Below are 13,981 nucleotides of genomic sequence, written 5' to 3'. Positions count from 1 at the left end.
CGTTTGGGACTTATCAGGGTCATTTCTTTATTACTTCTGCATATTTTTAATTTTTAATAGTTCAGCAGTACATGGTGATCTTTTTTTCAATATATAGTGAACATTTTTTCAAATACACACTGAAATTTTTTAGTATGCAGTGAATATGTTTGAAACACATACTGAACACTTTATTAATATATGATGAACATTTTTGATAAATTGAAAAATTATTAATATACGATGAACTTTTTTAATAATATGATTAATATCTTTTAATACACATTTAATATTTTTAATATACACTGAACTTTTTGTAATATATACTAACTTTTCCATAACACATACTAAACAATTTTCTATTAGTTTTAATAGGGTTTTAAAATATCTAGCTCCTAAAAGACAACAACCTTGTTTGGTGAAAACCCGAATAAAAAACCAAAGAGAAAAATATATATAACTGCTCACAGGGCAAAGTGGGCTTCAGCGAGGCCACCCGTCCATCAAAAACCAGAGACCAAAGCAAGGCTCGACAAAAACAGAAAGTGTCATGGTAGTTGACGCACGCAGGCGAGAGCTCCTATTTGCCGCCCGTGGGCAGCAAATTGTCGAGCCTTTGCTGAACGCATATGTAAATGGGCCCGCCCATTTGGAGCTAACAAAACCGAGGCGTACATTTTTTTAAACAAAGTACTTTGCACGCGAGAGCTCGAACTCGCGACTCTCGCGCTAGTTATTACATGATCCTTACCAGTAGACATGATGAGTTCTAATGCTTGATCCGCAGCCCCTGACTTTAAGAACCATTGCAGATGCAGAACCGAGTTTCTTTTTAATTTTTCCAAACAATTCATGCAATTTTTTCACAAATATCGGAAATAATGTTTGAAAATGGTGAACAAATTTAGAATTTGAACAAACTTTTAAATTTGATCAATGTTTGGAAAAGTGAACAAAAAATTAGAAAATATGAACAAAAATTAGAAATTCTGAACATTTGTTTAATTTTTTTATATACGGTGAACAATTTTAAAGTATATATTGAAAAATTTTATAATATATGCTGAACAATTCTTAAAATACACGAATAAAGAAAGAAAAATCAGACAGAAAAGAAATAGAAACAGAAACAAAAAAAGAAAAAAGAAACAGAAAATAGAAGAATCAGCTCGCGACCGTGTGCCGGCCCAAAATGCGGCGTCGGGTGGCCGAGCTTCATTGAACCCAGGTCGTTTTGACGCTCGCGAGTGTGAAATAGCATCTGCGCACGCAGGCGTTAATCCGAAGGTCTCTTTTGGCATTTAGGGTATCGGTGCCTGGATGTTGTTCGGCGGCCACAGCCCCATACAATCCACCACTGTGCGTGCAAAAGGCCCAATATAGAAATTTCTTGGCATTCCTATTAAGAAACGTAAGTTTGGAGCAAAATGTTTCATTTGGATTTGAACAATGGCACGCCCCAATTGGATATGTGAAACATCTAGCACTGCAATGTTGTGGCAAATACCACATACAAATCAAACAACAAAGATATACTGCGACATTTTCTGGGAAAGGCAGTGCATGCCAGACAACAGATATACAGCAGGCAGGAGAAAAATAATCAACAAATAAAGCAGCATCTTCCCTTCAAAAAAGCAACACGAGCAAAGAAAACACCACAGATGTTCTTTACAACCAATTGAAAACGGGATCAAATAGTAGTAGTTTTTGCGTATGTGCATTGCCAGCTAGTTGACGAAGCGGCAGTTCTTCCTGACCTCGCCGACGCCGCTGCCCTTGATTTCGATGTTGGCCATCTTCACCATCGCTTTGGCGAACTTCTTCTCCCACGACGCCGGGAACCTGGCGTTGGCGCGCACCATCCTCCCCGTGTCCTGCGAAGAGAGCAGCGCGGCGTCGGACGTGAAGAGCACCCTGCGCGCGAGCACGTTCTTGTAGAACTGGTTGTCGAGCTTCCTGGGCGTCACGAAGTCCTGCACCACCGTGGGGTCGTTGGCGGTGGTCGGGCTGGCCGGGCACCGGCGGCGCAGGAGGCTAGCGAGCGGCGCGCCGATGTCGGACTGGGTGGCCAGGCGGTCGGGGACGAAGGAGGAGCAGTGGGACCGGCCGATGGAGTGCGCCCCGGAGAGCACCACCATGTCCTCGGCGGAGAGGCCCTTGGCGGCGAAGCCGGAGACGAGGGTGCTGAGGTTGGAGGTCGGGCCAGGCAGGAAGAGGAGCGTGTCGTTGGCGAGGGACCTGCGGCCGTCGAGGCGGCCGGCGGGGACGTGGAAGCTCACCCTGGCGTGGCTGAGGAGGTAGGACGCGTCGCGGGCGGCGAAGGCGACGATGTCGGCGCAGGAGACGACGCCCGGGCAGGCGCGCTCGAGGGCGCCCTTGGCGGCGTCGATCACCTCGAAGCCCCGGAGGCTGGGGTTGTTGGGCGCCCCCAGCTTCTCGGGCTGCGGGTTGGCCGGCGTGGGGTCCAGCAGCACGGAGGCATCGCAGCCCTCGACGAAGCAGTCGTGGAAGAGCATGCGGATGATGCCGGCGCCGGAGCCGGCGTCGGCGCGCACGGCCTTCTTCACCTCGGCGCGCACGAGCGCCTCGGCTCTGGGGCACGTGCTTCTGTAGTAGCCCACCTCGAGGCCATGGCACGCCGCGTCTAGGAGCATGGCGCATGAGATCAGAATGGCAAGCTTAGCCGCCATGGCTCCTAGTTATAGCTGGTGGACGTGTGAGTGTAGGGGGAGATGGATCTCGAGAAGTGGCTGTGTGGACTGCTCATATGTGCAGATCCTATTTATAGGTGGGAAAAGTGAGCGAGGAAGAGATATTCCATACGTAGAACATGGTTCCATGCCACCTCATAGATAAACCACTTGAGAGGGATCAAATGATTTTGTTAGTTGAGGGATTAAGTTGTTCGGTTTTAGGTGATTTTGCTTGTTTAATTTTCTTTCATGCATTGCCCTAGGAAAGCAATAGGCTGCTCATGAACTTGCTAAAGAAGGCTGTGGGGAACCACCGAACGATAATGTTATCTGGTGGGATGATCTCCAACCTTGTTAGAGCAAGTACAATAAGATGACATAAGCAGGCTATAAGGATTAAAATATTATATCGTTGCTTAGTTGGAAGAGAGAGAAGAGAAGCGGATTCTTCACTAGTAGCCAGCTGCAACACAAGGCCCAAGACTCTTTGCGAGGTTGTAAGGTGGGCCAACTATTAATAAAGTAGTACACGTTTAAATTTACTATTATACATGCCGGCTATTAGGTTAACTCTAGATGACATGGCAACTCCTTATAGCTGATTGTTGGTTGTATTATTAACCAATGTTGAGGATATCACTTATCGTGAACTTATCGGTCGGCCCATGATAAGGGGTAAATCAGCCAGTTTATCGGCATATCGGCCGATTTATCGCCACATCGGCTGATTTATCGGCCAATTTATCTTATCGGCCAGACGACGATAAGCGATAAATCATGCTCTTAATTGCTACCCTTGTGGATAACTATTTTTACCGATTAATACACACCGACATTATGGCTTTCCCCAAGAAAAGGTTGTTCGGTTTTAGAACTGAGTGACCAAATATGATCAGCGGGTAAATTAAGGGAGAGAAATGTTTAATTTCGCTTAAATTAAAGGTCAAACATACTACCAACTAACTCATGAGATAATCAGTAAACAGATGAATGGTCTATCCTTGATTGCAAAAATGCAAAAGATGCAAAGCCTTTTCTGTTCTAGTTACTTTTACCTAGAGTTGTATTTACTTAATCGCAATAGCTACATTTAAGTCACATGAATTTACAATTTGGGTCAGTCGATTTTCGAGTGAAGAAGCAACAGTCATTGGAGGGAAGGAAGGAGCAGCCACGGGCGATCTATCTTAGAGGTTTGGACGGGGGGGGGGGGGGGGGGGTGTTCGAAAAAAAGAGGTGTGGGGGGAGCAGAAAAATCTGCTCATGGTCGAGGTTAGAGGGGTGGTTGGGGGCGGGGGCAACACGGCGGTGGGCGGTGGTTGGGGGGGGGGGGGGCGAGGATGCCGCGGGAGGTTGGGCCGGTGGTGGCTGGGCGGTTCAAGGTGGAAGACGCGTGGTCTGAAGATTGAAGACGGCACCCGATTATTTTCCATCGGATGGATAGAAACCAATCGACTGACCCCAAGTAAAATTTTCAGTCGACTGGTCTCTAGCCAGTCCCTTGCTTTTTTCATTGTTTTTGAGATAGCTCACCATCCATGCCAAATGGTAGTCCCTTACTTAATAGTTCACCCCTCAAGACCATTGATGAATGTGAATATTTGGTGCGGTACAGTATTTCTAACATCCGTAGTATTTCCAGAGTACATGTCCATTTCAACACGATGGGGGTTCTTCAGTAATGCTACACTTTTACGGTTTGGATGTTAGAGACCGATGTGGCATAAACTGGTTGAAAATCAATGGGGGACACCGTGAAATTAGGGGTATTAGTGGGTTGTTAGTGAAAATAATGCATGTAAGTTTTATTCCATAAGCCATGGTCGTATGTTTAACATTTTTGGTGGTTCTCCTGCCCTTTCAAGGTTTGGTGACGAACTAATTAATATAAATCAATAGGGACATGAAAACCTATTGTAGCACATATATTTGTATCTAATTCGTTACACATGGAGAAACATGTCATCAATGTGTTTGCTCCAATGGGAAATGACAAGATAATCCGAATGTGCATCTCGGTTATCTCCTATATTAACTAAAAATGTATCTTTATAAAAGTATACATATGTTTAGTTTGAATGATACGCATGCTTGATGATATTGTGGGCTCCAAAATTGTTTTCTTAACATCTTTTATATGACATCTTCTATCTTATTCTGAATTCTTTACACATGGAGAAATCAGTGTTTTTCTTCAATGGGTAATGACAAGTTATTTTCTTTCACTAATTTGGGTATGTTTAAAAAAAATGGGTTCTGTGAATGTGATCTTCCTTTTTTGCCAGGAAGGGACCTATCTTTTATATTATAACTACTAATATACCATCTCCTTTTCATAAAATATAAATATTTTCAGTTTGAATGAGACATGTGCTTGATTATATCGTGGCCTCAGTAAACAGTTCTTTTCTAGATCTTGTATCTGACAACTTCGATCTTACTCTGAAGAGAGGTACCTAAATAAGCACTCCAGTAGTCATCGACACTTGGTAGCTAGCAGTACCAAACATTAATTATGGCTGCTTTCGCATAATGACAATGCTTCCCATGCATCCTCTTAACAAAGCATTTCTTTTTCGCATGAAAACAACAACAATATACTACTGGTACTCAGCTTTATCCATGCCAGGGGGGCTAATGAGCAACACGACGGTCCAGCACAGCTGCATCCATGCACATGTTGGCCTGTGTTGTATAACAACTCTATCCCTTTAATTTATCTAAGCAGTATTCCGCTCTCTTTTCGCAGCTCATGAAGTATGTTGTGGTTGCGCTCTCGCGGGAAGGCGAATAAAGCCTACGCTTTCGTATTTTTTGTGGTTGCCGCGTGATGGGAAGGATTAGAGATCTCGAGTGGTAGGTTGGCTTGAACATGTGCACAATGCTCCAACTATGAGAAAGCAAGCTAGGGTTGTTGGGTGCATAATTTTATGCTCTGGAGAGAGGCGGAGAGGAGATGGCTGCCACCTACTCTCTCCCACGTCTCAGATCTTGTCGGTTTGGCTAGGCAGTCCCTTCGAAATTTGCTGAATATTGGCAAAGCGTGGACGGTTTGCTTGTAATATATTCTGGGTGCGGCGCTTGTGTTGCGATAAAAGTGATGTATGACCATGGTCCTCCGTCTGGTACAGCTCATGATGACTTACTTTTTCTTCGAGGGGAAGCTCATGAGATGACTAATATTAGATTTTCGGTGGAAGCACACGTGAAGCTGATGGCTCGAGGCAAATACCTTAGCTCACTGCTGCAGAAAATACATCACCAAGAGCATCTCTAACCTTTTTTATAGAGGATGATATGGCCGAATATCCTTTAGCAAAGGATATTTGCTCCTCTGTAAAAGTGTCATTTCTAGCCGATCCCCTTACTTAACTCCCTAATTTTTTCTGCCAAATTTCTTTAATTTGGGGTCACCGAGTTAAACTTCACTACTCAATTATTGTGTTAAACGACACTTAATCACATACTTCACCAGTTCTTCGCTAAGAGAACCGATCCAAAGAAAACTACAAGAAAAAATGCATACTATAATGGAAACACCACTTCCCTAACTGCTCCAACTAGTACGGTCAAAGCTTTCTCTATCTCTTCGTTGCCTACATTATTGCGTTTCTCTATTGGCTTCTCGAGCTTTTACACTTTTTTTAATCCGTCTCCTCAAACTTGACACTGTGCCCTATCTAGTCTTAGACTTCGACACTGCGTCCTATCTAGTCTCAAACTTCGATATTGTGTCCTCTCTAGTCTTATCTTTAGCAACTAGTGCACCAACATCTAGCAATTTTTTTGCTAGATCAATGTACTCTTTTTTCCAATACCAAAACTTGCAGCCTTCCTACATACAATTTTGAGGAAACAACACGTTTCAAATTGTGACGAATCAGAAGGACAACATTACAAAATGGCACCCACTCCATCCTTTTCACACTTGTAGAAAATCCATCCGGGATTTTCGGCGTGCTCAAAATGAGGTGCAGCACTAGCCGCCAGCAGTAACCACACTTGATGACTGGTAGAGGCACGAGAACGAGCTATTGGGCGAGGGTTGAGCCCGGCTGACGAGGGGATGAGGCGGTGCCGGTGGTCGGTTGACGGTTGAGATGCGAGCGCCGAGAGGAGGGGGACATACGCGGAGCGGTCGAAGTGGCCTCGGAGTAAAAAATATGCTCCACTAACAAGGATAGGTATTCGGTTAGGTGCTGGTTAGAGGAGGAAAACCGAATTTATCATCCTCTAATGCCTTATTGGGGATCAGTTAGAGATGCTCTAATGTTCGCAAAATGATTTAGACCTCCTTCCCAGGGCTCGAGGAGTCCCCACTCCCCAGTGCCAGCACTGATGTGAACGGGCTACGTGACCCAATAGCACTCGCCTCGCTAGGTTCGTGATTCCCTGGTGCTTGGTCGCTAGGTAGCCACATAAACACCATGGGTTCATGAAAATAATACATTCTATTTTTTCTATAGATAAAAACAAAATATGCATTAAACAATACTAGAAAAACGGCTATAGCTAATATGGATATTAATGGCACACCATGTATGTGGTGCGCCACTGCTATATAACAGTGACGCACCAGATATAGGTACGCTATTATTGGCCATATTACTAATGGCGCACCTGGTGTGTGGTGCGTCATTACTAATTTTGAAAAAAAATGTTAGCAGTGGCGCACTTTATATAGGTGCGTCATTACTAAGTTGACATAGTAATGGCGCACCTTTACAAAGTGCGCCATAACTATGTGTATGACTGGGTCAAACCTTGGTCAAACTTACTAATGACGCACTTTGCATAGGTGCGCCATTACTATGTCAAACTTAGTAATGGCGCACTTTGTATAGGTGCGCCATTACTAACTTTGACCAAGGTTTGACCAAGTCATACACATAGTAATGGCGCACTTGCTGAAGGTGCGCCATTACTAAATGCACCTAACAGACTTTTTCTAGTAGTGAAAAAATGTTCAAGGATTTTTTTAAACTGTGAATTTGAGAAAAGTTCATGAATTTTTTAAAATGCTTGCAAATTCAAAAAATGTTTATGTATTTTAAAAACATCGCTAATTTGTTTTAAAAGGCATCTATTTTGAAATCAGGGAAATTCTGGGTCATCACGCTCCAGCCCAGAAGATTTATTTTCATGTTAGTCCTTATAATCAGGGAAATCTAGTCCAGCCCAGAAGCTCGCCCCTAGCTCATTGCCTCTCCTAAAGTTGTGGCCTAAACTCCGCCACCGCATTGACCGATCAGAAAATAGAATGTAATTTCGAGGCAAAAAATTGGTGCTTTAAGTTGGATGATTCGCTCTCAAGTGGTGACTATGTAAAGCTCATGGTGACGTTATGGGAAATTTGGAAGGAGCGCAGGGATGTGATTTATGAGCATATATTTCAATCACCGTTTGCTACTAGTAAGTTCATCGTGATCTTTATCGGGGAGTGTGAGGCGGACATCGTAAGGACCGGTCACTAAACAGTTCGGCCGTCAACTCAAGGTGGTGCGTGGATCCCTCCGACAACGGGTGGTGTAAAAGGCAATGTTGATGGAGCTCTATCGGTGGGACTAGGGAGCAGCTCGGCTGCAGCAATATTTCGCAAGGAAGACGGGAAGTTTTTGGGAGCATCAATTTTGATCATGGCTGAGCGTTCGTTCCCTCGATTGTTGAAGCGATAGAATGCCAAGAGGCCTTGTGTCTTGCTCAAGATGAAGGTTTCAGACTCGTGACAATTGTGTTGGATTAAATGGGGGTTGTCTGAGGCATACAAGAAGGGGAGTGCCTAGAACTCATCTAGATGAGATATAATTTGATCTCATTCACCTGGAAAACAAAAACAGATACAAAGGAATACCAACTCATGTTAGCACACACATCTTATAGCATCACATTCAATGGCTATAATAGTGAATGAGACATAACTAGAACTCAGCTAGATGAGTTCTAGCAAAACTGTACAAGAAGGCTCTCTGGGAGAGAATGCGATGATTATCAGAGAGATTCAGGACATCAAATCATACATGGACAGGTTTTGTTCAAGCATGAAAGTGGAATGTTTAATGGGATGCCCATAAGATTGCTGGGAATTCTTTTTCTCTGCTGCCAGCGCGCTATCTTTGGCTCCTGGAGCCCACGGGCTATGTAAAAGAAACTCTAGTTGATTAATAAAGCTCAGTGGTATTTCATAAAAAAAATGTAATTTTGAGGCAAATCCTACAGCCAAACATGCCATGTCATTAGCAGAAGCGCTATTTGTAGCTGCTTGAGCCTCATGGTCCTGTAACTACCCATGTAAACTTGCATTTTGAGCAATAAAGTTGAGCATGCCTTAAAAAACACTATTTTAAGTGGTATCCCTTGCAAAGATCGGACACCCCTGTTAGAATAATCTGAGGCCACCATTGATCTACCGAAGACCAAGCAATCACACAAGTACGACACCGAGATTTGTTAACGAGGTTCACCGATATGGCTACATCCCCGGGGCATAACTATGGGCGCTCCTCCCCATGACACCGCTACAATACCGCACCTCCGGCCGCCCGGGCGCCGGCACACACCGCCAGCTCCCCCGTGTGCCTATGCTATTATGTTGGCATAGGTTACATCATGTGTCTACCCCTTTATATATGAGAGGCCTAGGATACAGGTGTCCTATTAGGACACAACTCCTACCCTGTCTACACACAGTCCAAAACCAAGTCCAACTATAACCTACCTTGTACAATAATGTTCGACACAATTCTAACAAACTCCACCTTGGCGAATATTCTTCATCACCTTGAATTCATCCATGCGTCGAACCTCCGTGTACATTGGACTTGAGATACGCCATGAGCACCGCTGCTACTCCCAGACTCCATGTGACTCCACCTGCAACTTGTAGTCCCTCCTTTTCTTGACCACATCAGTCAACACTCGAGCAAAATTAAGTTCCTTGTTACTCTAGTCCGTGCTCCCAACTTTCAGAGAATCCGTTCAACGCCATCACACACCGACCAATGTCTGCGTGAAAGTGAACAACTCACGTATTGAATGCCACATATAAGAGTTACCTGAACTCAACGTCACCGCTCTTTCTTGACCATCTCTCTGAAACTTGAAGGAATTTCACCGTCGCCCTGTGTCACCCTGAGTCAAATTCACAGTTGTCTCATCCTTTTTTCCGGATAGTCTCTGACATGTCCCACCGCTATAGCACTCCGCCTCCTTTTGTACTTCTCATCCGCACTTTGCCATGTGCATCGTACACCACAGAATATACGGCCATGTACTCTCTCAGCTTTTGACAATTTCAGACTTTCCGCCACTTTCTCAGATTCTCCATGGTCAACTCATGTCCATCAACCGGCACCGATAGACCCAGTCACCAACTTGAATCCGGTACTCGTCAACACTGCTTCAGCACCCCCTGCACAACATGTCTGACCACCAGTGCCTTGGCCTGTTGCTGTGTCTCGTGCTTACCGCACGCCTCGCCGCTATCACCGCGTCGAGCCTCTGCTGTCCTGGTCGAGCCTCCCGGATAGCTAGCCCCCACTGCCTCAACCCCCACTGCAGAGAACCACCGATCATCACCGACTGATGCCGAGTATCATGTCTCCTTCAGACCACTGGTACCCAGTCTGAATCACGTGTCTCTTGCCTTCCCGCTGAAATAGGCTACGATTCTCCGGATCCTTACGCCGTAGCCCCTCCATCAGCACAGAGTGAAGTCGTCCATCAGACTCCAGCTCGACCTTCAACATGACTCCATGTAGCTGGCCATGCTACCCTCGCGCCCTGTCGACTTCAAGCTCTCCTGTGTGCACCGTCTTGAATCAACCCTGTGCCATAGTCTGTCAAAGCCGCACAAGCCCTCAGGCCTGCACCACGTGTTTCCATGCCCCAGAAGTCATCCACCATCAACATCACGCTCCTATGTGTCATCGCTGAAATCACCACCGTCTTCTGCTTTGACCGACATCCCCGTCGATCCGTCAGACAGTCCAGTCCGACACAGCCGAAATTATCCGACTGCAACCATGCTCCACCCTGCGTCGTGTCCGTCCGCACATGTTCGTGTCTTGCTTTGACGCCCTATGTTTGCATGATCTTGCCACGTCGCACTCTAGGCTCCTCCAAGCCTTATGTGCGTGTTGGGGTCCTTGCTGCACACGCTCCAAATACTTCCAGCAAACTTGACACCAGAAAAAACAAACCTCATGCAATCTTGACCATAGTGGTCCTCCGCACAAATTATTTTTCTTGCCTTGGTTTGCTCACAGCTTCTACGTGTATGCGTGGACCCTTTTCTTCAGAACTTTTCCCTTTTCCTAGTAACCTTCCGTGTATGTTTAGCACACAAGAACAAATAACTTTGATCCACAACGTGATGCTCATGGACATAGGTCTACACATTGGGACTTGCTCCAAACCTTTTTTCTTCTCAACAAATCCTCGTTGCATGGCTTCCATCGGTTCTGTACGCTCCTGCTAACCACGATCCGCGATCGCTAGCGCACGCCTCAGCCTGCCAAACTGCCTTACCTGGGCCCTGGGAGGCTGGGCCCCTGCAGCCGCTTGCTTGCTTTCACACGGCCTCCTGCGGGTTTGGCTCAGGTGCAGGGGTCACAGCACGGATTAATATGCGGGGCCAATAATCAAGTGACAGATGTCCCGGTGGGACCAACTAATGAAGCCTTCTTATTTCTCTCTATACCTGATTCTTAATCTTCTTCGTTCTTCTTCTAGACTAGAGACCATGAATCCGATCGAGGCCAAGGTGGCGGCGGCGCAAGGCTGAGGTGATGGTGTGGGCGGCCAAGGCGGGGCCGCGGAGGACGACATCACAAAGCTGAGGGGCACGCAGCGATTAGACTTCAGTCAAAAAAACGCAGCGATTGGACCATGGTTCCTTAGGTAGTGGAGATAGCAGCACCCATAGCGTTGAATTCACAGTCCTCATGCACGGAGGTGAGTTGGAGCGGCGGAGCACATCCTCCGTCTTGGCCGCCTTCACGCAGCACGGGGAGCTTCATTTGTGTGGCGGCCGGCGGCCGGCGGCGACGGCGTCGTCGTCGTCAATGGGATGACAGCTAGCTACTCTCTCGAGGAAGCACCCTAGTATTACAAACGTTGATTTCATAGGACGTGAAGGTTCGTGGTCTCTACCCTTGATTAATGGTGGAGTAGAAGATTGAGAACAAGGAAACTGGTAGAATAAAAAGAGAGAAGTAAAAAGGCTTTATTAGTTGGTCCCACCGGGACATGTGTCACTTGATTATTGGCCCTGCATATTAATCCGTGCTGTGACCTCTGCACCTGAGCCAAACCCGCCTCCTGCACCACCTACGGGCTGATGACCCACAAGTATAGGGGATCTATCATAGTCCTTTCGATAAATAAGAGTGTCGAACCCAACGAGGAGCAGAAGGAAATGATAAGCGGTTTCAGCAAGGTATTCTCTGCAAGCACTGAAATTATAGGTGACATATAGTTTTGTGATAAGATAATTTGTAACGAGCAACAAGTAACAAAAATAACTAAAGTGCAGCAAGGTGTCCCAATCCTTTTTGTAGCAAAGGACAAGCCTGGACAAACTCTTATATAAAGGAAAGCGCTCCCGAGGACACATGAGAATTATCGTCAAGCTAGTTTTCATCACGTTCATATGATTCGCGTTCGGTACTTTGATAATTTGATATGTGGGTGGACCGGTGCTTGGGTGTTGTCCTTACTTGGACAAGCATCCCACTTATGATTAACCCCTATTGCAAGCATCCGCAACTACAAAAGAAGTTTTAAGGTAAACCTAACCATAGCATGAAACATATGGATCCAAATCAGCCCCTTACGAAGCAACGCATAAACTAGGGTTTAAGCTTCTGTCACTCTAGCAACCCATCATCTACTTATTACTTCCCAATGCCTTCCTTTAGGCCCAAACAAGGGTGAAGTGTCATGTAGTCGACGTTCACATAACACCACTAGAGGAGATACAACATACATCTCATCAAAATATCGAACGAATACCAAATTCACATGACTACTAATAGCAAGACTTCTCCCATGTCCTCAGGAACAAACGTAACTACTCACAAAGCATATTCATGTTCATAATCAGAGGAGTATTAATATGCATAGAGGATCTGAACATATGATCTTCCACCAAATAAACCAATTATCATCAACTATAAGGAGTAATCAACACTACTAGCAACCTAGAAGTACCAATCCCAGACTTAGAGACAAGAATTGGATACAAGAGATGAACTAGGGTTTGAGAGGAGATGGTGCTGGTGAAGATGTTGATGGAGTTTGACCCCCTCCCGATGAGAGGATCGTTGGTGATGACGATGGACATGATTTCCCCCTCCCGAAGGGAAGTGTCCCCGACAGAACAGCTCTGCCGGAGCCCTAGATTGGTTCCGCCTCGTGGCGGCGGAGTCTCATCCCGAAAGCTTGCTTATTATTTTTCTTCGGACGAAAGACTTCATATAGCAGAAGATGGGCATCGGAGGGCCACCAGGGGACCCACGAGGCAGGGGGCGCGCCCAGGGGGGTAGGGCGCGCCCCCCACCATCGTGGCCAGGGTGTGGGCCCCCTCTGATATTTCCTTCGCTCAGTATTTTTTATTATTTCCAAAAACAACTTCCGTGGAGTTCCAGGACTTTTGGAGTTGTGCAGAATAGGTCTCTAATATTTGCTCCTTTTCCAGCCCATAATTCCAGCTGCCGGCATTCTCCCTCCTTATGTAAACCTTGTAAAATAAGAGAGAATAGACATAAGTATTGTGACATAACCTCCAACCGAGAAGAACCGGCATAACCTCCAACATCGAAAACATCATAGAAGATGCGAGTGAACTCCGTTTTCGATGAACTCGAGCTTGTCATCAAGATGACCATAAGCTCCAAAACTCACAAAGAGAAGAACCAAACAAGAACCAATAAAGATGATGCAAGGATGCAATGGTTTGAGCTCTCTATGAACGATACGATCAAGCTACTCATCGAGAGCCCCCCTTGATAGTATGGCAATCGATCCTATAACCCGGTCTCCCAACTACCATCATGAGACCGGTAAAATAGAAAACCTATCAAGAGCAAACCTTTGCCTTGCACATGGTCCACTTGAGCTAGATGATGACGATCTTGACTCCCTCAAGATGGACCACCTTTCTTGATTGCGTTGGCTCGATGAAGACTAGTTGATTGCTCCCCCATACTCCACTATGGGTGAGCCACCCTTCCGCACATCTTCACAAGTCCATTGTCACCACAATGGCTTCAAGCATTTGATCTCTTCGTGATGCTTTCTTGAACTTG

General features: G+C 45.7%; 1 protein-coding gene across 1 annotated transcript; it reads right to left on the bottom strand.

Annotated features, from left to right (window-relative positions):
• Nucleotides 1-1,442: 1,442 nt before the first annotated feature.
• On the bottom strand, nt 1,443-2,720 carry LOC123048911 (peroxidase 2). Its single transcript, XM_044471925.1, has one exon. The coding sequence runs from the start codon at nt 2,670-2,672 to the stop codon at nt 1,710-1,712; it is 963 nt and encodes a 320-aa protein (XP_044327860.1). The 5' UTR covers nt 2,673-2,720; the 3' UTR covers nt 1,443-1,709.
• Nucleotides 2,721-13,981: the final 11,261 nt, after the last annotated feature.

Source organism: Triticum aestivum, chromosome 2D (genome assembly GCF_018294505.1).
Source record: "Triticum aestivum cultivar Chinese Spring chromosome 2D, IWGSC CS RefSeq v2.1, whole genome shotgun sequence".
Classification (NCBI taxonomy): domain Eukaryota; kingdom Viridiplantae; phylum Streptophyta; class Magnoliopsida; order Poales; family Poaceae; genus Triticum; species Triticum aestivum.
Note: the sequence above shows the minus strand (reverse complement) of the source record. Positions and strands in the feature narration are given on the sequence as shown.

Coding starts and splice junctions, on each gene's coding strand:
- LOC123048911 (XM_044471925.1), bottom strand. CDS start 2,672: ATGGCGGCTAAGCTTGCCATTCTGATCTCATGCGCCATGCTCCTAGAC.